At 47.8% G+C, this 21,851-nt stretch overlaps 1 protein-coding gene across 1 annotated transcript in view; it reads right to left on the bottom strand.

The window, feature by feature from the left end:
• The window catches only part of LOC126637397 (vascular endothelial growth factor receptor kdr-like), a 127,621-nt gene extending 106,026 nt beyond the window's left edge, over positions 1-21,595 (bottom strand). The window contains exon 1 of the mRNA XM_050310631.1: positions 20,789-21,595. Within this exon, the coding sequence (XP_050166588.1) occupies positions 20,789-20,852 (64 nt within the window). The 5' untranslated portion in view covers positions 20,853-21,595. The remainder of the gene's footprint in view (positions 1-20,788) is intronic.
• Between the last annotated feature and the right edge of the window lie 256 nt (positions 21,596-21,851).

Here is a 21,851-nt window from a genome sequence, read left to right as displayed (position 1 = left end):
AGATCAGTTCATCATCTGGAAGAACTATGGCACAGGGAAGAGGATTGCACAGTGACCCGGAAACAGCAGCTTTGCTTTGTGGGATCCTGCTTTTAAAGGTGCTTTATCACAGCTGCTTCCAAGAAAAGCAAACATTGCCAGGTACCCGGGAGCAGCCCCGGTTCCCATTAAAGCCACCTACGCTGCTCAGCTAAAGCTGGGCAGGAAATTCTTCCCTCTTCATGTCTAAATATCTAAGGTCTATTTATTTATTTTAATTCCTCTTGTGCATAGGGATAAAACACAAATCCTTCAAAGGTTTTGCTTATTATGAAAAGCAGCAACCGAAAAAGACTCATCTAAAAATAGCCAGTTATTTAGGGCAGCCCCCAGTAGTGGGAGACAGATCCAGAGGCTTGATTCCACCAAGGAACGTGGTGTCTCCAGCATCCTACACATGTATCCCATTGACAAGGTCATGGCATCATCGGGTTGTGACCGGAAACACCATCCTGGCTGGAGAACCTTGCCTGGAAAACTGCATCTCACTCAGCCACTTTCTACACTGAACTTTGCCACAGTGTAATTTTCTAATGAAAAGCTCGAGTTTTTCATAAAACCCCAAATTGTTTCTTTTTTTTTTTTTTAATATCGATTTCAGAGGAGAAACAACCTCACCATGGTTTTCTTTTCCTAAAAATCTCACCTCTTTGCCCCAAAAGTTTATTGCAGTTCCTATAGACAGACAAAATGTGCAGTTGCCCTTTGAACAGTAAAATTAGTTGTTGTGCTGGATAGTTAACAAAATCAACAAATATGGGCTCTAAAAGCAGTGAAATGATGAAAGCAGCTCCTGGTTTTGGAGCTCTCTCCTGACTGCGTCTTGCAGAGCATCTGAAGCCCTGGGAAGGAATACAGAACTGTATGAAAATGACTAAGAAAAAAGAGAATCATGAAAGTTAAGTGAGCACTGAATGAAAGCAAAATGAAAACTTGGTGTCACCAAGAAAGAAAAACGTCGCCATTTGGATTCAGGAGAAGAGCACCAAGGTGGGAGATGAAAGAATAATGCAAATCTAGGCAATTAATAAGGTTCCTTCCATCCTGAATCCACACATACAGCCTTGATTTGCTGCACTAAGATTTCAGAGGACTAATCCCAGTAATGAAATCCAGATCTGAGACACTGCAGAATAAACAAACAGCTTATCAAGGTAGAGCCAGCGTTTGCTGGGGTTCTTACTCCTTTCAGAGTTCTGTTCCCTCTTGTCTTGATTAGTCAGTAAAGCTCTTGGGACTGCATATGAATTATGGTCTGGCAGATGTGAACTGTGGTACTGAAGGATTTCTCCACGTGCTGAAGCAAACCAACAGGTTCCCAGTGCCCCCTGAGAACCAGGGGGTGTTTGTGCACGATGTGTATCAGGGCAGGAGGGGGAAGCAACGCCCACTGCAGGCAAACAGAATGGCTGGAAAAGCAAGGAAAAGCGGGTTTTATTTTTTCCTGGATGTGCCATAAGGTTACACAGATGCCTGGATCTGCATGGCCAAGCCAAGATGAGACCAGTCAGTACTGCAGCCAACAACAGGCAATACTTCGAGGCAAAGAAACGCGCTTGGCTTCCAGCTGGAGAGAGAGCTGGAGCTTTTTGTTGCACTCTTTAAGCTATCGAAATGTTTGTATCAATTCAAAACAGACTCTTGGGGAGAGTACAAAAACAGAGATGAATTTCCAGGCTGAGACCTCAGATGCCAAATTGTAAACCCTTGGCTGAAAGGTCTTAGGGTAGAAACAACTGCGCAGCATTAACTGCATAGCAGTGGTTCCTACAGGAGCCATAAGAATAAAGGGAGCATTTAGGAAAATTGTGAGGCATTTCACTGGGGCTTTAGTGCAAGGTCAGAGGATGTAAGCAGCTTTGGGAGGAAAAAAAACGCTGTTTGGGAGTAAAAAGAGCTGCAAGCGAAGCCCCAGTCCTGCAAACCTTATTCACAGGAGCTGTTGTGTTGATGGGAACATCTGTGCGGTGGGAACAGCCCTCTGAGCCTGGGCTGGCTCCACCTTGCAGGCCCGTGTAAAGAGATCATCTCACTGGGCACTTGCACTGAAATTAAGGGACAGTTTCTCCTGTGAGGAAACAGAAACTCTCCCGTGCTTGCACCACCACTGGGAGGAAGGACAGCAGATCACTTTTGGTGTTCTTAATTTATCTGAGCTGTTTTAAAACTACAGGTCCCTAACCCGAGTATTAGATCTGGTTAGCTTTTTAAGAAAAATGTTTCTAAAAGGGTTCTTCTTGTTTATTTTTTTGGTTTTGTTTGTTTGGCTTTTTGGCCATGAAAATGTAGTTCATCTGAAGAGGCTTTATGTGATTGTAGCAGGATATCAAAGGAGCCTGAACTAGTGGTGTGTTACAGGGCTCGGAAAACATGAGCCAGTTCTTACAATAACAGCACTCTCCCGATGTGTGAGGGCTGTTACTGCCCCACAGCCACGTGGCAAAGGTGCCAATGTTTGGGTGCAATCCCAGGGCTGGATTCTGGTGGGATTTCCCGATGGCTTTTCCCCTGATGCCCCCAAACACGGCCAGCAGTGATGGGCACTGGGCAGCCTGGCACAACTGTGAGGTACCAGGGCTGAGCACGACCTGTTTACCATCTGAAAATGAGTAATTCTGTGTGTGATTCATTAGGCTTTGTTGTTCCTTAGAGCAGCCAAACAGGAATTTTAGACGTGTTATTTTATTGCCACAGTCAACAAGGGAACTTTCTCTTTTCCCCGGTTTTCAGAAAAATGGGGGAGGTTGATGAGGAGACACAGGGAAAGAAGGAAAATTTGTCATTTTTCCCTTGAAGTCTCCAATTCTGAACTTGATTAGAGTCTTCCATGTGTCCTGTAGGGACTTTAACCCTCTTGACCCAGTGTCTTAGCTGGTGAGATGCAGTGGGGACTGAGTGCAGCCATCACTTTGACCTCCTTTACCGGGTGTCTTATTCACCAGTGGAACAAGATCCTTCACAGCAGATCCAAACTGCTCTTGTGCTGGAAGCAGCAGTTCAACCTCTTTGACATTCCCACTTTGCATGAAGTTTACAAGTGGGATCCTACAATTTTATCATGTGCCTCCCTGTGCTGACATGAAACCCCATTGTAGTTTAAAGGGAAAATAAGTCTGCAGGTGGGTTGTTACATGGCAGGAGGATTACAGAGCTGTAATCCAGATCTCCGTCAATGAAACAGAAGGCATTAAAAAGGCTCCTGTAGGAACCTGCTATTTGCAAACCTCTGCAATATGTGAATTAGTCTGTTCCACTGATAATTCCTTAAATGAACGTTTGTTACTGAAGACCTGAGTCCTGAGGATCTGGAGAATAGCAACACGCAAATCTCCTTTGCCCTTCCCATGAAGCCCTGCTGTGACTGGGAGGTTTAGGAGCTGCAGGCCTTGGTGACCCTTCAGGACAGCCACAGGAAGAGGGAGGAAAGGAAATCGCTTTGTATTCAGATCCAAATATAAAACCAGCTTGATGTTCTTGTCTCCCTCATCAAGCAAGTCACGTTCCTTCCCCCTCCTGCCTTCACCCAGCACTGCAAAATCAGTTCACTTTGGTGACTCCTTAGTGCAAAGCCCAACAGAAGAACTAATCCAGGTACAAATTTGAATATTTTTCGATGTAAAATGCAAACAGGATAAAATCTGCAGCTTCAGCTCTTCTGTTTTCTTAAAAACTGCTCACCCCAACCCAGGGCAGGATTCAGCAAAAGACCTCAACTGCTAATTCTTGTTCCAAAGCAGGGTGAGGCTCCTCCTGAAGCTCACAGTGAGGGTGTCTGCCCTGGCCACCCTCTCTGGTCCCATTCCAGGCCAGGATGGGCAGCCAGTGTCCCACAGCGTGCAGTGAGAGGCTGTCAGGCTTTGAGAGAAGGCAGCAAAGATGCAGAGTCATCCCAAGACAAACCCATTTCCCCACAAGTTCCATCTGTCTCCCTCAGACCTGGGAGGAATGTGTAAGGTGCTGACAAGCGCCGAGATTTCGGGCCGCTCTGAGGAGTTAACCAGACGTGTCTGTGCCGTGAGCTGCTCCTCCCAAAGCAGAGCCCAGCTCTGCACCTGCAGCCCCTGGGAACCTGTGAGGGCAGAGCCTTGGGCAGGTGCCCTGGCAGGGGTTGGATTGGCACCCTCGGCCCGTTCAGGGGTTCATTGGGCACCCAGCCTGTCCTTCTGTTTGGAACTTTCATCTCTCCTGGTTTTAAAGAAACCAGGGTTGACCCCACCCTGCTGTACAACTGCAGTGCTATTTACCACTCCGAGAGGAAATCCCATGTCACAACCCCCAGGAGCAGAAGGAATAATGTCCGGAATTCCTTTATCTGTGACCAGGCCTGGCTCGGGCTCTTTCCCGTCTCCTAAGTGTACACAAAGATATTCTTTTCTTTTGTCAAGGCAATGGGCCCAGATTTTAGTGATGGTTTATTAAAAAAGAAAAGACTTTGGCAAGACTCAAGAATAAACGGTCTCTGACTTTAGACCCTTTTGTTCTTCAAGGTGAAAAGTGACTACTAAGAAGAAGGAAAATTGAATCACTGGTCCCTGCCCTCCATGGTAAATTTGACCTCCACTGTTTTTACAGTGCCTAGAATTGGTGTCCTGGGCTAATCAGGGGAGTAGAGTGATAAGCCTCTCTCCATGGCTGCTCTGCATGATGATTTGCTTTAAAGTGATCAAAATGACTCTTTGGGCATTGCAGTTTTTTGAACCCTCAGCTCCAAGGCTTCTGTCTGTGTCTTCGTTGCCCACCTAAAGGTTGTGCTTATCCATTTGCAGAGCAATGGAGTAACAGGCACTACTGGACTCTGTCAATCCCGAAGGCAGAAGATCAGGGTGCCCATGGCACATCTTCCCAGGGCTCCTCCGTGGTGCCAGGATGAGCTGGGAGCCCTTGGAGACCCCCACTGCCATCCCGAGCAGCTCTGGGTGCCTCTGCTCTGGGGGTGCTGCCCTTTGCCTCCTCCCAGGCCCACAGAACAATGCAGGGTGCAACCTGGACCTCCAGCTCCAGGAGAGAGGGGAGGGAGATCTACGGCAGGAAAGGGCCGGGAACAAGGAAGCTGCAACAGAAATTCTGGCACCAACATTCTAGGGGAGGTGGGGGGAGCGGACAGGAGAAAGACTCTTTCCAGGAAAAGAACATTTGTATCAGATACTTCCAAAAATAAAAGATCATCGTGTCAGAGAAATGTTCTAAATATTGGCAGTGCTGCCCTGCTTTGGCCTGCAACTCTTTTCAGCCCTCTTGCAAATCCTTTTCAGAAAAAAGTGTTTATGATCCATCAGTCTTGAGTGCCCTCATGCAAAAAGAAGGGCACATGCCAGTGGGGGACCCCAGAGCAGCCCTAAGTGATTCACGGCACCCTCTTCTCACTGGCTGGTGATATTAGGAAGCTGACAGCCTTGCTGCAGTACAAATAACTCCCCAGCTGGAGTTTACTGCCTCTTTTATTTATATTCCTGCAGCACACAGGCAATGCCAGATGTGCTGTCCCTGATTCATGTATATTGTGTTTGATGTCTCTCATCAGAACCAACCTTGGGCTAAATCCAGCAACTAAACTGGGTTTTTTTGCAGAGATAAATATTTAGGCAAGTCTGATTGGCAAGAACCTGTCCCTCCCTTTGCATCCCTCTAAAGCTGAAATAAAGGTGGCAGCTCCGAGCGTGAGCACATCACAGACGGAACGCGCTGTGCTCTCACTGCCAGCTAAACAGATCTCCAAAGGAGGGAGAGTTTGGCAAGGGAGGACCTTCCAGGGGCTGCAGCAGGAGTATTTACACAGCACTGTGTCCATGTGCTGGATCACAGCATTGAACTGGCACCTGCTCTTATCTGTGCACTGTCAGGCTCCCTCCTGACTCCAGGGCATGACAGAGTCGACAGCAGACTCTGTCATGGGCTCTGACTACAGGGGGGAATAAATTACACTGCTGGCCCTACCTTTTGTCAAGTGTGGATGTGTGGAATATGCTGGCTTTGGAAGCCTGGGAGTTGGAAGTGTTGATTTTCCTTTGCCCTCTGCTCTAGTCTACAGAGTGCAGGAAGGTTTCCGAGCTCGGACAGCGTGTAGAGAGGCTGGAAAAATGGGCTTTTCCTCGCTTGTTGATAAGCTCACTTATTTCTGTGCTCTCTGAGTGACCTACACCACATGAATAAAGGTCTCCTGACAATGGTCTCTCTTTCCTACTTTGGGATCTTCCACAATTTCCCCAGCTCTGGCTTGCCTGTCCTGCCCACATCGTAGGGACTGCCTTGAAAAGAAGCCTTTCCAGAGCAGGAAGGATGGTCTGGCTGTGCCAGGCTCAGGCAAAGGGACTGAAGGAGAAATTGGGGGTGGCTCTTGTCTTGCTCAAGTGAGTGATTTCACCGTGGCACAGCCCACGTGGTACTGAATCCCAGAAATAACCTGCTCACACCCAGAGCACATGGTGCTCTGACCTCCTGAGGGAAAACCTGGCTGTGAGAACTCAATTCATGCAAATTGAGTAAATGAGTCCCTTCCATTTCCCTACATTGTCACTTTGCAGTCGGTGACAGTGATTTAAGATCACCTTTCTCAGGATTTGGGCTTTTATTTCACAGCTTCATTTACTTGCTCTCAGTTTTGCAGTCTGTCTGCTGCAAGGAGGAGATGAGTCGTATTACAAACCATCCAGGATTTATGATCCACTGTCATGGATCACAAATCTACCGTGGATCATAAATCCTACCCCCATGTCAAAAGGCCTCATGGCATCACCAGCATCCTCCCAGAAGGGGAAACCCCTTCCTACCCCGACATGTTCCCTTTATGAGTTGCTGCAAAACTCTGGTTCAAAGAGATGAGACTGTTGTGCCACAGAAGGAGATGGCAGTTCTTGGTGTCCCCAGCCCAGGGGCTCTGGCCACATGCCTGTCTGTTTGAGAAATGCTGATTTGGGGTGCAGGGATTATGGGGAGTTCACAGCCTGACAGTGCTGAGATCACTCCTAAAGGCAGGCAAACCCCACCAGCCTAGCACAAAGTACCCAAATTCCCAGGTGGGGGGCAGGAATACCTCCCGGTTTGTGTCCTGCCTGATACCTCCTTTCGAACGGGGTCAGAAGAGATTGTTATTCCCGTCAGAGTGTTGCTGTGTTGAAATGTGGAATTTTGCAGGAATTTTTCATTAATGTTGGCTCTGGCAGATAAAATACTGGCCATGCCAAAGACAACATGCTTGGGAATATGTTTCTCTTGAGCATAAAGATACCGTCCCTCAGCACTGCAGCTCACACAGCAAATGGATTGCCCCAGCTGACAAATAGAAAAATAGCCATGAAAACCCTGATAATGCCCAGGAATTTTGTTTTACCTATGTATTTCCATCCTAATTAAAATGCCAGCATACCATATTCCAGTGAGCACTCATTTTGGTGGTTCAGTTTTAAGTGAAGCTGCTTGATAAGAGATTAGGCAATTGTAATTCTAGCTTAGCCTGGATGGAAGATCCACTTTCTAGCACTTCAATAATTTCAAATATTTGGTCTTTTTTTGATGGCTTAACTACATATGAAAAGAGAAATAATAATTGGTCATGTATAACTGAAACAGAAGCTGAAGGACTTCAGGAGCTTTTCTGGTTTGGCTTCACAAAAGTGCTTTGCTACAGGGTAGGTGAGGAATTCATAATGACTGCCATGGATAAACCCAGCCAACCCTAACCCTGACCCTACACAGTGCCCAGGCCTAACACTGACCCTAACCCTGACCCTACACAGTGCCCAGGCCCAGCACTGATCCCATCTGGGCTCCTCTTGTCCTGTTGGCTGCTGTCCTACCGAGATATCTTTGTACCCCCTGGACACAGAAATGTGTGCTTAGAGTAAATACTTAAAGATCTGCAGCTTGGGAAAAACAAAACACTTTCCAAGGAGGAACAATGTCTCTTTTTGTCCTTCTTCCCACCCTTCCTCGAGACAAAGTATTAACAAGTATTAATATAAGCATTAGAGCTTTGGTATTGAGGTTTGAGAAGGTCTGTGAAAGGGGTTGTCTTGTTTGTGTGTGTGTATCATTCAAATGTCTTGTGTTTTCTGCATGGCTTTGCCCACCCTCTGAGGGCCTTTGGGGGTGCAGATCCAATAATGAGAATATTTTTTGTGGATACTGACACTGAAACCTGAGCTGTAGGTTTGGGCAGGTGCAGCTGTCATAGCAAAACATCTGTGGCTGAGGAAGGAGAAAGCCAAAATGGTAATAATAATAATAATAATAGTCAGTCTGCATTTCTGAGATGAAGGGTCACTTGGCTGAAAAAGGATTTAACCTTGCAACATGTTTGTGGGGTTGGTGAGTAATTGCTGTTCTGTACTGCTGGAAACTTGAGACAGATAAGTACCTTCCTTAGGGTCACACAGGCACCTGCAACACAAATTAGAACTGGAGGAAATTGGCTCCCAGGTCTGTGCTGAGCTCCAGGATCCCCAGGGAAGGGCTCTCCTGGGTGAGGAGCTGCAGGGAGCTGGTCCCAGTGAGTATCTGGTGTGGAGGGCAGTGTCCTCTCCTCTGAGGGTGGCCAGTGGGGCAAGGAGGAAATAGGGATGTATTTTGAGCCCTTGCTGCAGGATGCTCAACTGCAGCTCTCTCCTCCCTGACGTGTGCAAGTGCCAGAACAAGTGTGCTCGGGGAGAGGGGGGTTTCTCCTTTGGCTTCCCAGCTCTGATAAATCCAGTATTCCCTTGCACAGCCTGATACCTATAATTACCTTATTTCTGCTGGGATGAGAGCAGCAAGAAAGCCAAGGGGCTGTAGGTGTGTGAGGGCTGCCTTGCTCCAAGGAGAGGGGAAACTCCTCCTGAACATCAGCACAAACCCTCAGCCAGTCGCACTCCAGGCTCATTAACCAGCTCTCCAAGAAGTACCTCCAACGTAGATGTGCTCAGGGGAGATGAGAACAAACTCTCAATCTGGAATCCTTTAGCTGTAAAAGACACTCAGCAGGGGAATCCATTAGATCAGGGCTGCAAATTAGCTTTACAAATGTCTCTGTGCCAGAAGACACAGACAGAATGGAAACCAAGAAGCTTCCTGGAATGTAGATGCAATTGGAGTGACACTGCACCAGTGTGTGTGTGTGTGTGTGCCACAGGCACTTCACTGTGCAGACCAAGAGGCTGAGGGAGGTACCACAGTAGAAGAAATTCGAGGGACAGGGTAGCTCTGCAAGCCCTGTGCATCACTACAGTGATTTCTGACAGCTCAGGCCGAGCTATCACAGCATCCCAGTCCTAATCCTTATAACCTTAAATGCCTCCCCATCCTTGCAGCTTCCAATGGCTTTTTCTCTGGTGATGGAAGTGAAAGATGAAGCAAATCTACTGCAGTTCCTGAGCTGCTTTTCCTCTTCAGAACATCGATCGCCCCATCCCTGCAGGGAGGAGGGGCAGTGCTAATCCCCCTGATGTGCAGAGGCAGCACAGCAGAGAACACACCTGTGCTGCAGAGGAGAGCAGGGACACAGTGCCCAAAGCAGGAGGCCTGAGTGAGCACCCACAAACTGCAGTGCAGTTCCTGCAGGGATGAGCAGTGCCCACACTAACCCATGCAGGGAACACAGCTGGAATTCCCTCAGCCATTCCCCCCACAGAGATTCTGGCTGTTCCCCACCATACCCTGCTGCAGTCCCTGTGCTGGAGTCGATGCTGCCAAAGCCATCACAGCTGTGCCCCAAGTGAGCTCCCCTGAGGGGTTTGTTAAAGGGCCAAAGAGGAGTGACTTAAACATCACGGCTCATATCCATCCCACCTGAGAGCCTTGATTTGGAGCACCTGACCAGCAGCCCCTAGCCAGTTGAGCCAGACCTCCACAGCCCTGGGCTGGTCCCCTCTGCTCCTGGAGCTCCCACTCACTGCAGGAACATCCCTCAATGCACCATCACATCTGCCCAGAGCACTTCCATGTCAGGCCTCTGCCTCTAACAAGGCAGCAATTCAGGGCAGAGGAAGACATCAAACCAAATTATGCCTGAATTCATGTTCCTAAGAATGTAAAGGAAATGCAGCCCAAATGAACTATACAAGCACAGAAAGTTAATGTATGCTCGTTTGTATATCAGCCCATTGTCCAGGGGAACCCTCAGTTTCCTCTTGGGGTCTATAATGAATAGACCTATAAGAGAATGTTGTGGTGGCAGCAATTTCTCTTTTCCTACCATTTAACTTAGAACAATATAGAATCAAAACAGAAAGGCAGCCTTTCAAAGACTGGCAGTACAATGCACACTATAGGACATCACTCCAACCATTAAATTGAGGAGCATGAAGGAGACCTTTGCCCTCTGTATGCTGAGAATTCCCCTCAGTTCCTTTATCTTATACCCTGCAAGGAGATCAGCATCCAAGATACTCTGCTTACATCCCACCACACCCAAGTGTCACTACCCTGCTTTCACTACCAGCAGATGTGAAGACCAGAACCGAGATAAGCAGAAAGAATTTAAAACAGGAAAGATGACTAAAGGAATTGGGCTGTTCTGGGCTCTCCTCTCTCTTTTTAAGCCTGGTCAGCTTAGCTCTAAATTAAAGAAGACTTATGGTGACACCAGACAAGACCTGATATATTGGTCAGTCTGGGAATTGAAGAATCAGCAGCCCAAAAAAACGACTCTGCAAAGGTTCAGCTGCCTGATTCACCAAGGTGAGGTGTTTGCCCTGAAGCACAGTGGTGATGGTGTTAATGATGTCAATATTAACTCTTTTTGCTACTCCAAGGATGCAAAAGGAACACTTTGAAACAGAGTTCAAGCACTCTCTCAGAAATGTCCAGAAGCTGTAATAGCAATCCCAGAGTCACTGAACATCTCCCTCATACACATCTTTAAAGATTACACCTGCCCCTTGGTTCAAGAAAAGGGCTTGTTCACCAACAAGGTGATCTCCACCTCAGCAACCAGAAGGTGTTGTCACACTAGTTGTGACATGAGAAAGAAGCAGCAGCCACCTGAGGAGGAGGAGGGACAGTGCTGGAATGCACATCCCTCCATATCCTCTCTGCACAAGGAGAAAATCTTTGGTGGCTTTTTCTCTGCATCAGGTCAGTCCCTGAAGGCCACTGCAGCACTGCCCAGGCAATGTGAGCTGCCCTGGGCATGTGCAGACCCTGGACCAGCCAGCTGTGTTTGAAATGGCTCTGATTTATGCTGGCCAGGGATTCACACTCTCAGCTTTGTGTCGTATTTCTGGCCAAGCAGATTCTACCCAGTCATTTACCTTACAATGATTATTCCTGGTTTTCCAAGCCTGTTTCTGAAAGACACCTCTTATCTATTTGGTGTAAACTATCTTGAAAGCAGGATTTTAATATAAAAACGGCAGTTAAATCAGGAAGATGTTGAGACCAAAATTTTTAGGTCAAATGGGCAGACTGAGGGCTGTCCCAGGCACAGGGAGGCAGAAAGGCAGGATGTCAAAGTTGCAATGCCAGACCACAAATCCAGATAGTATTTCAAAGTCTGCATTAATGTTTTAAAGTACAGTGATACTGTGATATTGGAAGAACAAATGGCCGTGAACTGTGGCTATGCCAACTCTGCTCCATGGAAATAAAAACTAGCTCAGCTTTAGCTTTTCCAGTAATCTCACTTTGAGCACAGAATTTTCAGCTTTACTGCCCTGATTTTCTCTTAAGTGCAGGACAGGTTTGGCAAATGAAAACTGAGATTTATATCCAGACAAAAGTGTCTCCTTCCCTCTTGTTTTGTCCTTCTGCCAGAAACCCTCCAGAAAGCTGAAGATACTGTCGTGAAAAATGTTAAAACAAATTGTGCACATATTCTTGGGATAGGAAAAGGAAAACCTTTCTCTTGGGAGCATTAGTCTGCACTTGCAGGCTTGTGGGATGTCGTGGTGTCTGTTCGTGGATGCCTGCCCTAGATGATACTGTGTAGCAGCTCTGACATGCCAGATAGGAAATAAGGTTAGTAATTTCTTTTTAATGACAATAGTCAACCAAAGTTATGCACAAAATTCAATAGAGAGCAATTTCACTCACCAGAAGAAGGCACATGACTTCATGATTTATTAAATTAAATTAATAATTGCATTTCACCATGGAGGTTTGAACATTACTTTTCAAGTACAGAGCAGACAACAATAAAGAAGGCAAAGTATGTGGCTCATTTATACCATAGATCTGAATAAATAGACTAGATCAGAATAATCCCACGTCTCCAAAGTAATAATAACAATAATAGTAATAAATCAGCCTTGTATACATAATGACAGAACTTCCTGATGGGACTGTAGTGTACAACTGGAGCCAGGTGGGGAGAACCCTTGACATGCCCTGCTCAGCAGCCTCCTGTTCTCCTGAATTCACCTTCCCAGACAGTTCCTCCTCCCCAGGAGTCATGCCATACTGGGACTTCTGTTCCAACCTGCACTTCCCTGTCATTAGAGCAGGGTAATATTGCCCAAACTGACCCGGGGAGTGAAGCTCATGTTTATTTGGCTCGTTGGGAAAGCCATGAGAAAACAGTCCAAGTGGGAGCACAGCCTAGAAACCCTGCAGCAATTCCAAACCTATAAATACATCACACTGTTTATCTCCTTGTTGATGTATCAGTGGATTAAGTAATAAAACTGTTAACAGAATCATTAGTGGCTTCATGGTAACCGCTGGCTTTGCTTTCCCAGAGACCCATGGTATCATTAGACTTGGAAAAGTCATCACTGAGTGGGATGATGAGCTGTGAGAAACACACTTTCAAAGTGAGGTGGGCCAAGTGCATGGAGCTCCCAGCCAGAGGAGGCTCTGCCCAGGCAGTCCCTCCCCATGGCACAGTCTGCTCCCTTCCTGCTGACCCAGGATTTGGGGGATTAATCACTCTCTCTGATAATTCCTCTTAGGCCAAACCCTGTTCCCTTGCCCCTGCTGTTACTGCATCCTTACTCAACAGAAGATTTGCCAAGACTAAAGGCGAGTTGTTCCGAGCCTTAGAGCCTGCAGGAGACTGAGCAGAGTGGGTTCTGTGCAGCCCAAACAAACGTGCACTGAGCGTGGAGCGCTCGGGAAGAGCAGCAGGGCTTGCTTGGTGGGATGCCTCACACAACTGGGTGTTGCTGCAGGGCCACAGTTTCCTTCATCACTGGAAAGCAAGCAGGTTGCTTTGCTTCCTCACAGTGAAACAAATCAGGATTTTCCAGCAAGGTTGGTGAAATTGCTGCCTCTGTGAAGGCGGTGAGGGAGCAGCTCTCAGTCAGTCCTTTTCTCCCTCAGATTCTACCACAGAGTGTGTAAACAACTACAATAAAATAAATGTTCTTGGTCAGACAATGGACAATTCAAAGACAGGCCATTGTCTTCAGCCAAGCACAGCTTTAAACCTCTGGAACTGAGAGGGAAAGCTCGCCCTGAGTGCACAGACACGAAATGAAAATAATCCAGACATCATCCATTTGCAGAGAAAAAATGTGGCAGGCCAAAAGGTTACCTGATTCTCTCTGCTTCACACCATGTAATAGCTTAAATTGTGTTTAAAAGGTTCTCAGGCTGACATCATTGTTTACATTCACTTGAATCATCCTTTAATTGTAACAGTACAAAACCCTTTTAAGCAGCCAAGCTCACTGTGCAGCTTGGTCCTGCTGTGTCATGCAGCAAGAGCTCCTACAACTTCCTTGCCTCACGTACATCCAGAAGGAGATCTGGGAAAAGCATTTCTCCACACACCTGTGAGCTGCAGCATCATTTCTACTGATACTCCTCATGGGTTTAGAAGCAAAGCAGTCCCCGTGCTTCCAAGCAGTGGAAGCTCATCCAGTCCTTTCCCTCATCCTTGCAAATCAGTGACAGCATTAACTGAGGAGTGAGACACCAGTGGATGGAGTGGGAGCTCTTCCCTAAGCACAGGGGGGATGTACCCAGTGACCCAGTGCTGGGCAACACGGCACCTGGAGGATTTATTTTTCTGCAAGGAAAGACAGAGGCCTTGAGGTTTGCAACTGATAATCCACGGGGCTTTACTTCCCTCCTTTCAAACGCGGTCCCACGCGCCTTCCTGTGCCGAAGGGTTCCGGGCAATCTCTTCCAGCAGGCATTTCCTGCATGGAGGCTATTGTGATTGGGATTGCCCACACCAAGGGCTTCCAAATGCTGCTGGGGGGGCATGGGGGAGGGCTCCTGTGGGAGCCACTTGGGGCAGCTGGCAGAATAAGTGAGGAAGCAGAGGGGAAAATCATATTTTATGGCTCCTGGGGGACACGCTGGAGTAGGGGTCTGCACAGTAAAGGTCTGAAACACCAACCCCTGCACAACCCAACCCCAAATTTGGCTCAGGATCAGCTTTCAGGTATGATCCCAATTGCTGCAAAGGGCCAAAGTGAGCCCTCCTCAGTAGCTGGGAGGGAACTGAGATGAGAACTGGGATTCTGGGAGGCCCCACACTCACATCACCCCTGCAGGCTCTGGAGACTGGGGGGAAATTGTTTTAACTCCTAAAAGATTGTTTTCAGCACTGATTTCAGCTAATGAGCTGTGAGTTCACAGCAAACAGGATGGCTGCCTCCCAGATTAGCTGCTTCTGTGTGTTTGTGTGGAGTACCCCTGTGAGCAGCCCCATTTTGCTCACAGCTACAGAGGAATAGGCAAAGTAGCCCCATGGTGGTTGGTGCTTTTCCTGCCAACTGACCTTACTGTATCTGTAAGGAATGATCCAAGGTGAGCAATTTCTGAGCTGTGGGCTCTAAGGAAGCAAACATTTTGGCAGAGGTGGTTTAAATTCATGGGGATTTTGTAAAAAATGGAACAGGTAATGACTAGGTCAAGCTTCCTTGACCCTCAAATCAAGAACAATCCCAGCAGGGCTGAAAACTCCCCTCTCCACTTCCTTGGCAATCATGTTCCCACAGTTCAGAAAAACACAGGAAGATCTAAGGAAACCTATGTGGAAATGCAGAAGACAAAGGCAAGAGATCTGAAAATAGAAGGCTGGTCCATATATTTCCTTTACATTCCGGGCCCGAGTTTAGTTTTTGGCTGAATTTTGAAATCTGGGGGGCCCATATGCTTTTGCCATTCCCTGCAGGGCACAAAGGAGAACTGGCTTGTTCAGATTTCCATCACTCAAAGGCTTAGATGAGCTTCTTTCCTTGTTGCTCAGTACTTTCAAGGGCTCCTCAGTGCTAAAAGCTTTACTGCTCAGAGCCACAGCCAAAGCCCTGGGCAGTGGTTACACACACACCATGCACGAGCTGCGACTCCTTCTACATTTCTAGATACTGGGAGACTTGAAAAAATTACTTCTTGTAAAAATTCAGTGCAGCAGGAACAGTTTGTGTGTGTGCTTGAAGAAAATGAGAGATTCAGCTGCAGGTCTCAGGCAGTCCCACTTTGGCTTGACAAAAACTTCTACACCAGGGCAGTTGTAAAGGCAAACTTCATTTTGGGACAGAGGAGAGAGACTGTGCAGATCCCTGTTGTGGAAGGGCTGAGAAATTCCTCTTGGCTTTCTCTAGTGTAAAAATTCAAGGAATCCTGAGCCCTGAGGGGAGTTTAGGAGACATCCAGGAAAAGGGGGGAGAGCAGAAGAGGGATGTAGGATGTAGTGGGGACAAAAAGTATGTGCTGTAAAGACAGACTAATCCAAGGAGTTGGAGATGAGGGTATTGGAGTGACTCATAAAGATGCCCACAGACTTACTCACTCTCCATCATAAAGCAGTTCACAGACTTACTCACCATCCATCAGAAGGCATAGTTGTGTTACACTGTTAGTAACAGACTAATACAAAAGTTAACAATTGCACAGCTCAGCTCTCTGAGTACATGGACTCATTGCTTACATTTCCAAAGCCTCTGGAAGGCTGTCCAGCACTCAGCAGTGAGGAATTTGCACAAAATGGGCAGCCATCAGTTTTGCTCATCACGGCCTCAGGAGATCAGCCCCCCTCCCTCCTGCACCTTCCTCCTCCTCCCCACTGAGCAGCAGCTCAGGACAGGCCTCTGAGGCTGCCCCTCAGTGCAGGTGGTTTGCTCCAGCCTTGCCTGGCCCCTGGAGATCGCAGGCTCTCTGCAGCCCAGTCCTGCACCCTGGGGCAAGCTTCGAGCAGGCACTGCTGCTAAATGCCATTTCCAGATAACAACCTTGGCTGGTTCGCTTTGGCAGCTCCTCCTATTTTCTCTGTGGCCTTAAAAAGGAATATTAAAGAAGTGCCTGCCGTGGTGAGGAGATCAGTTCTCTATTACACACATTCTGTGCCAGCTGATCTGGCTGGCCAGTTTTTCTTGGGGGCTGTGACTGAGGACAGTTGGATGCTCTTCCCAAAGGGAAGCACTGAAGGAACAGGAATGTCCTGATTGGCACTCAGAACCTCCATGTCCTGTCAGTCATCTGGGCTGCTTTCTGAAGGAAAACACTAGGGACACATTTATTTCATTCCTAGCTCTTGTTTAGATACTCCAAATACCTTTTAATTACTTCCACTGGTAATTCCCATTCCAGTGACCTCAGGCTGGTGTAGGGAGAAAAGGAAAGGTGGGGCAGGACTGATAGAGGAAGTATCAAGCTGAGCATGTGAAGTTGGTAGGGCTGTGCTTTGCTGTCCTTCTCAGACTCTCTTTGAAAGTCAAGCGCTGCCTCCTGGAAATTTCCTGTGCAGTTTTAAAAAATGCAAGTTGCTGTTGCTGCCCCCAAAACTGTTTTGCAATGTAAACTGAAAGCAGCCTCTTTGTTCACCCTGTCCTTTGCTGATGATCAAGTGACCCTTGCTGCATATACTTTGCAATTGTCTCTGGAAGCAAAAGATGTGTCTCATCTCTGCATAAATCTGGCATAGGGCAGGTTTTCACCCTCCTTCAAACTGTGCTGGCAATTTGGAAGACAAACTTACCAAAATCACAGATCACCTGCGACTGACTGTACCTAAGAAATCTCCTGTTGTGCTTGGAAACCTTTTGCCCTACCAGCAACATAAATATCCTCCATTCAGCCCAACTTGATATATCACTTCAAACTGCAGTAGAGTGAGCTTGGCACGAATATTCCATCATAAAATGAACAATTTAGGGAATGTGTGAAGGGACAGAGATAACCCTGTTGCTCTTATTCACATCTATATGTAGGAGCAGACCAATGGGGGGAAATGTGCACAGATAAACCCTTTTTACAGTTGTCAAAGGAAATATTAAAAGTTCTTAGAAACCTTCAACAAACAATCTGGTTGGTATTCCCAGTATTCTTTTGGGTACGGTGCTGTTTTTTAGAAGTTCAGGGAGTATTCAGAAATACCTCACATTTTTTTCCTTGCCTTAAATGGATGAATTAGGGTAAAGAGATTTCCAGTTGGTTTTGAATGTGGCAGCTTCAGCAGGAGGCTCATATATCACCATCTTAAAAAAAGGCTTCTCTGCTTTTTATAACCTTTTCCCACAGTAAAGCAACTCTCTAGGAATAACACCAATTAAGAGACACATTTTTGGTTTACTCGAGCCCCTCGACTGCCTGTCCTGTCAGATCCCCCTGTTCTCAACTGCTCAGCACCAACTGCCTTGGGGAGCCCCAAAAGCAACCCCCCAGTGCCTCTGACTTTGCAGTGTGCAGCACTGAGCCCACCCTCATCCCAGCTGCACACAGGGACCATCCCAGTGGGAAAACCAGGAGGAGTCCAAGCTCCTGAAGCTTCTGACTCAGCTACTGATACGTGGTATAATTGAATAACTTGAAATGTATGTTGACAAGTTACGTTGCCCATCCAGTATACTCTACTTGTAGGAGACACTGCACAATTAAACAAACAAAAAATTTCGGTTTCAAACGTGCTTTAATTTCAAAGGGATTGGTCAGGACCTAATTTTTATTCTTCAGTCTTTAATACTTCCCAGTATTAAACCACTGAGTTTATTCCAATACCTGAAGAGTTCCTTGGACTGCTCACATATTGAAAACCTTTTTGATGATAATGTCAGGGGGTAAAAGATACTAAATTTTTCATGCACAATTTAAGATGTTGCTCATGTAACAATTTCTCTGCAGATTGCTTTTCAAAGGGTCGATTATTAACCATCCCACTCCATACCTAAAACAGGGGCCAGCTGTTGGCATCTGCACAGTAATTACTACATCAAAGGTTCTGAGCAGAAAGACCCTAACTAGTACTCTGAGGAGTTGAACATGACCTGTGTAATAAGAAAAAGGAAAGTGGAAATTCAATGATACTCGTAGAACTGTCTTAGGAAATTTAAAGATGTATTTAAAGCTGTATTTTATAAGGTGGGCAGTTATTGGGACGGTGTTTGTATGATCTCTTCCCCCTGCTGAAAGCACCAAATAAGTCAGGAGTTCTCTAAAGGAGAACATCACTTAAGCTGGAGAAATTTAAAGGCCAGAGTTTCATTGCTGGAGATGAACTTTGAGGAAAAGGTGTCTGAGGAGTTAATACCTTGAACCTGAGCAGCTCTCACAATTGTACCACTCTCCTTCTATCTGCATTGCAGATGGAATTGTTTGGATTTGAGTCAGAGTCAGCCTCTTCAGCACAACTCTGCTTAACTCTGGGTCTGCCCCCCAGCCTGCAGGACACACCCAGGCCTTGGCAGGTCAGGCAGAGTTTCATTGAGTTCATTGCTGGAGGTGAACTCGGAGGGAAAGGTGGCTGAGGAGTTAATACCTCCAGAGCATCAGTGCTATCCAGAATCCTCAGACTTCCTGGCCCTGTCTCACTTTGGCTTCCAGCCTAATTAGGGCACCCAGAGGCTGTGCTAATGTGTTATCTCTCTCTAATGATGGACAGGGCTCTGACATCCATAATGCTGCTTCCAAGTCCATCATCACTCTTTGCCTACGGGGACAGTTAGGGATGTGGTTCCTTCCTTTGTCTCAGGATGCAGGCATTGCCTTCTCTTGGCCTCCTCTGTGCCTGGCATTGATGGGAAGATGAGTCTGGACCAAATTCCAAGGTTATTAGGGCCAAAATTACTAGGACAGGAATCTGGTGAGTAAGGACCTGAGCAGCCCTGAAACGTGGGCAGCATCTCTGCCTTTCCCCCACCTCCTCAGTAACAAACTCACTGTGCTCCACTCCACCCTGCAGCCTCAGGATCACTCGTGGCAAGCCACGTTTCCTCCCACCCCCCCAAAACTTGTTATTATCCCTCAGTGATCCTCAGAATTCCATGGTGATTTATGCCTTTGTGAAATCCACACTGGATATCTGGTGACAAGCCTTCTATGGGCAACTTCTCCAGCCTATCCAGGCGTTGGAATTCCTGTAGCATGCAGCTGGCTGCTCCTGCACGTGTCAGCCAGATGGAGCACACTGTGGGAACCTTCCCAGGGCTCTGGTTGCTCCTGATGCAGTGCCAGGTGCAGCTCAAGGTGTGGGTGCTGGTGTGGGACAGGATGGCTTCCCCAGGGTTAAATGTGGGCACCTTTCCCAGGGTTACATGGGCACTGCAGATCAGGGGTATCCCTGTGGTGAGGGGCTCCTTCAAAACCTCCAGGTTTGCTGCTTCAGCTTTGGAGCACAGGCTTAGCTATTTATTCTGCAGGCAACTGTGGGGAAGGTACTGCAGGGGAGATGTGAAATTCACTGGGGCTAGCGACTGCCAATCAGTTCCTTTCTGCAGAGGGAATACATTAAATCCCTGAATGAATCCAAGAAAATCAAGGACAGTGATGCTTCCCAGTGTTTCCAGAAGCTATCCTCTTAACTATGAAAAGATTATAATATGCTAAAGCAGCAACAGCCGTGTGCTGTGAAATACATTCCCTACCCAAAATAATAAAAAAAGCCTTTCTGTCAGAAGGAATTCCCCAGTAAACAACAGACCATCTCCCTTACACAATTTGCAGCGTCATGAATGAATGGCTCGGTAATCCAGCGAAATCCTCATGCTTAATGAGATAATGAAAAGTCATACGGCAGATGGAAAAGCTCCTCTAAATCTCATTAACCTGCCTCTTTGCTTTTCTGATATCAGCGAAAATCAGGAATAAATCTGGGGGGACACAGCGTTTGCTGCAAGGAAAATGAGTTTTGGAGAACGGGCAATCGAACCTGGCACCTGTGCTAAGAAGGGGAAGGCAGCAGAGAAACACCATGTGAATGAAAACTGAAATATCAAAGGATAAGAAGGGGAGTATCAAAGAGAATCGGGGTTTGCCCACAGCTCTGACGTGAGCCCCAGGACAACAGGATAGCCCGGACAACTCCCAGACGCACCACAGCTCCTCCTTTCCAAGCCTTTTCTACCTCAGCTCTGCCTCAAACGATCGACTACAACCAGAAACCCTCCCAAATACAGCCAGAAACCCTCCCACACCAAGGGAAAAAGCCACAAATTGGCAAATACCCGCAACTCGCTATTTTTAACCAAGTGTCCAAACCTCGAGGGGAAAAAACCCATCAGCCATGCAAGCAACACCTTCAAGGAGTTATCTCTCTCTTTTTTTTTTAACCTTTACTTTTAAAGATCAGTCCTCATGTGAAATATATATGTGAAATATATATGTGAAATAAGTGAAACCTGAGGCGTCAGGGGTGGGTTTAGGGGCACAAAGGCGGCACCTGCCCGGTGGGTGCCGCGAGTGCGAGGTGGGTGACACCTCCCCGGGCCGCTCGGGCCGGCGGGGCTCCGCAGGAGCGAAAACAGCCTCAAAAAAGCACAAAAAGCGTCACGGAGCGCTCTCCTCAGGCACCCCGAGGGACCGCACCGGCGGGACCCAAGCGGCGGGTCCGCGCCCCCCCCCCGCCCGTGCCCCCTGCCCCGCAGGTGAGAGGATGGGCAGTGCCCGCTCTTACCGTGCAGCAGGAGCAGCCCCTGAAGGGCACAGACGGCCAGGACGGCGCTCGGCCTGGGCAGCATCGCCGGGGCCACTGCCAGCGACTTCTGTATCCCGTGCGAGGCGAGGTCCGCAATCCGGGACAAGTTCTCTTTTCCAGCAATAAGTTTGTGAAAGCCCGCGGGCTGCAGCGGGAAGGGAGGGGGGAAAGGACAAGGCGTGCAGAAGTTCCCACTTGTTGATTCCAGTTAAATTGTTCTTTCCATTCACTGCTTCATCCTGGGGCTGCAGAGTGTGTTTTCCTTCCTTTCTTCTCGAGGTGCGAGTTCTTAGTTTTTTCTTCCCACCCTCTCCACAATAACCTTATTCCTCCTTTCCCCCCGTTTCTCTAATCCCTGGGGTGCCTGAGGGGAGCGTTGCTCTGCCTCAGAAGCCTCCCCAGCCCGCCTGGCTGGTGCTGAGGAACTCAAGGGGTTAAAAAGCGAAGCAAAAGCACCAGAAAAAAGTTTGGCAAAAAGTTTCCTCCACTCAGCGAGTCGCTGCTCCCGGCAGTCCTTTGCCTGGAGTTTGGGATAAGGTGGCTGGGCTGCAAAGCCTCTTCTTGGATGTATTTATCCAGGGAGGTGCAGGTGCTGCGGAGGTCGGCAGGAGGGACAAATCTCTCGGTTCCAGAAGGGCAGGAGCAGCGGGAGCTGCCGCGGCCCCACCTGGCTCTACCTGCCGGGGGGCACCGCGCGGTGCCCGGGCGGGCAGCGGGGCTGGGGCATGGCCGGACCCCCGGACGTGCTGCTCTCTCCCTCTCTCCACACCCCTCTGGGTTCGCTTGGCTTTCGCCGGGAAGTTTGATGCGAGCCCGAGATTCTTTATAGGGACAGGAAAAAAAAAAAAAAAAAGGAGGAAGGAGAGACGTCACCAGTCGAGGCAAGGGGACTTCACTCTCTCTCCCTCCCTGTCATTTCACAGAGCTCCTGGATTTCCTGTTGCTGCTGCCTGAGATGGGGCAAAGAAATGAATCCCCGCTGCTTCCCAGCATCGCCTGTCCCTGCAGAGCCGGAGCCGCATGAGTGTCAATGGCAACATCT

This window comes from Myiozetetes cayanensis, unplaced genomic scaffold, assembly GCF_022539395.1.
Source record: "Myiozetetes cayanensis isolate MyiCay16 unplaced genomic scaffold, myiCay2020 scf15, whole genome shotgun sequence".
Classification (NCBI taxonomy): domain Eukaryota; kingdom Metazoa; phylum Chordata; class Aves; order Passeriformes; family Tyrannidae; genus Myiozetetes; species Myiozetetes cayanensis.
Note: the sequence above shows the minus strand (reverse complement) of the source record. Positions and strands in the feature narration are given on the sequence as shown.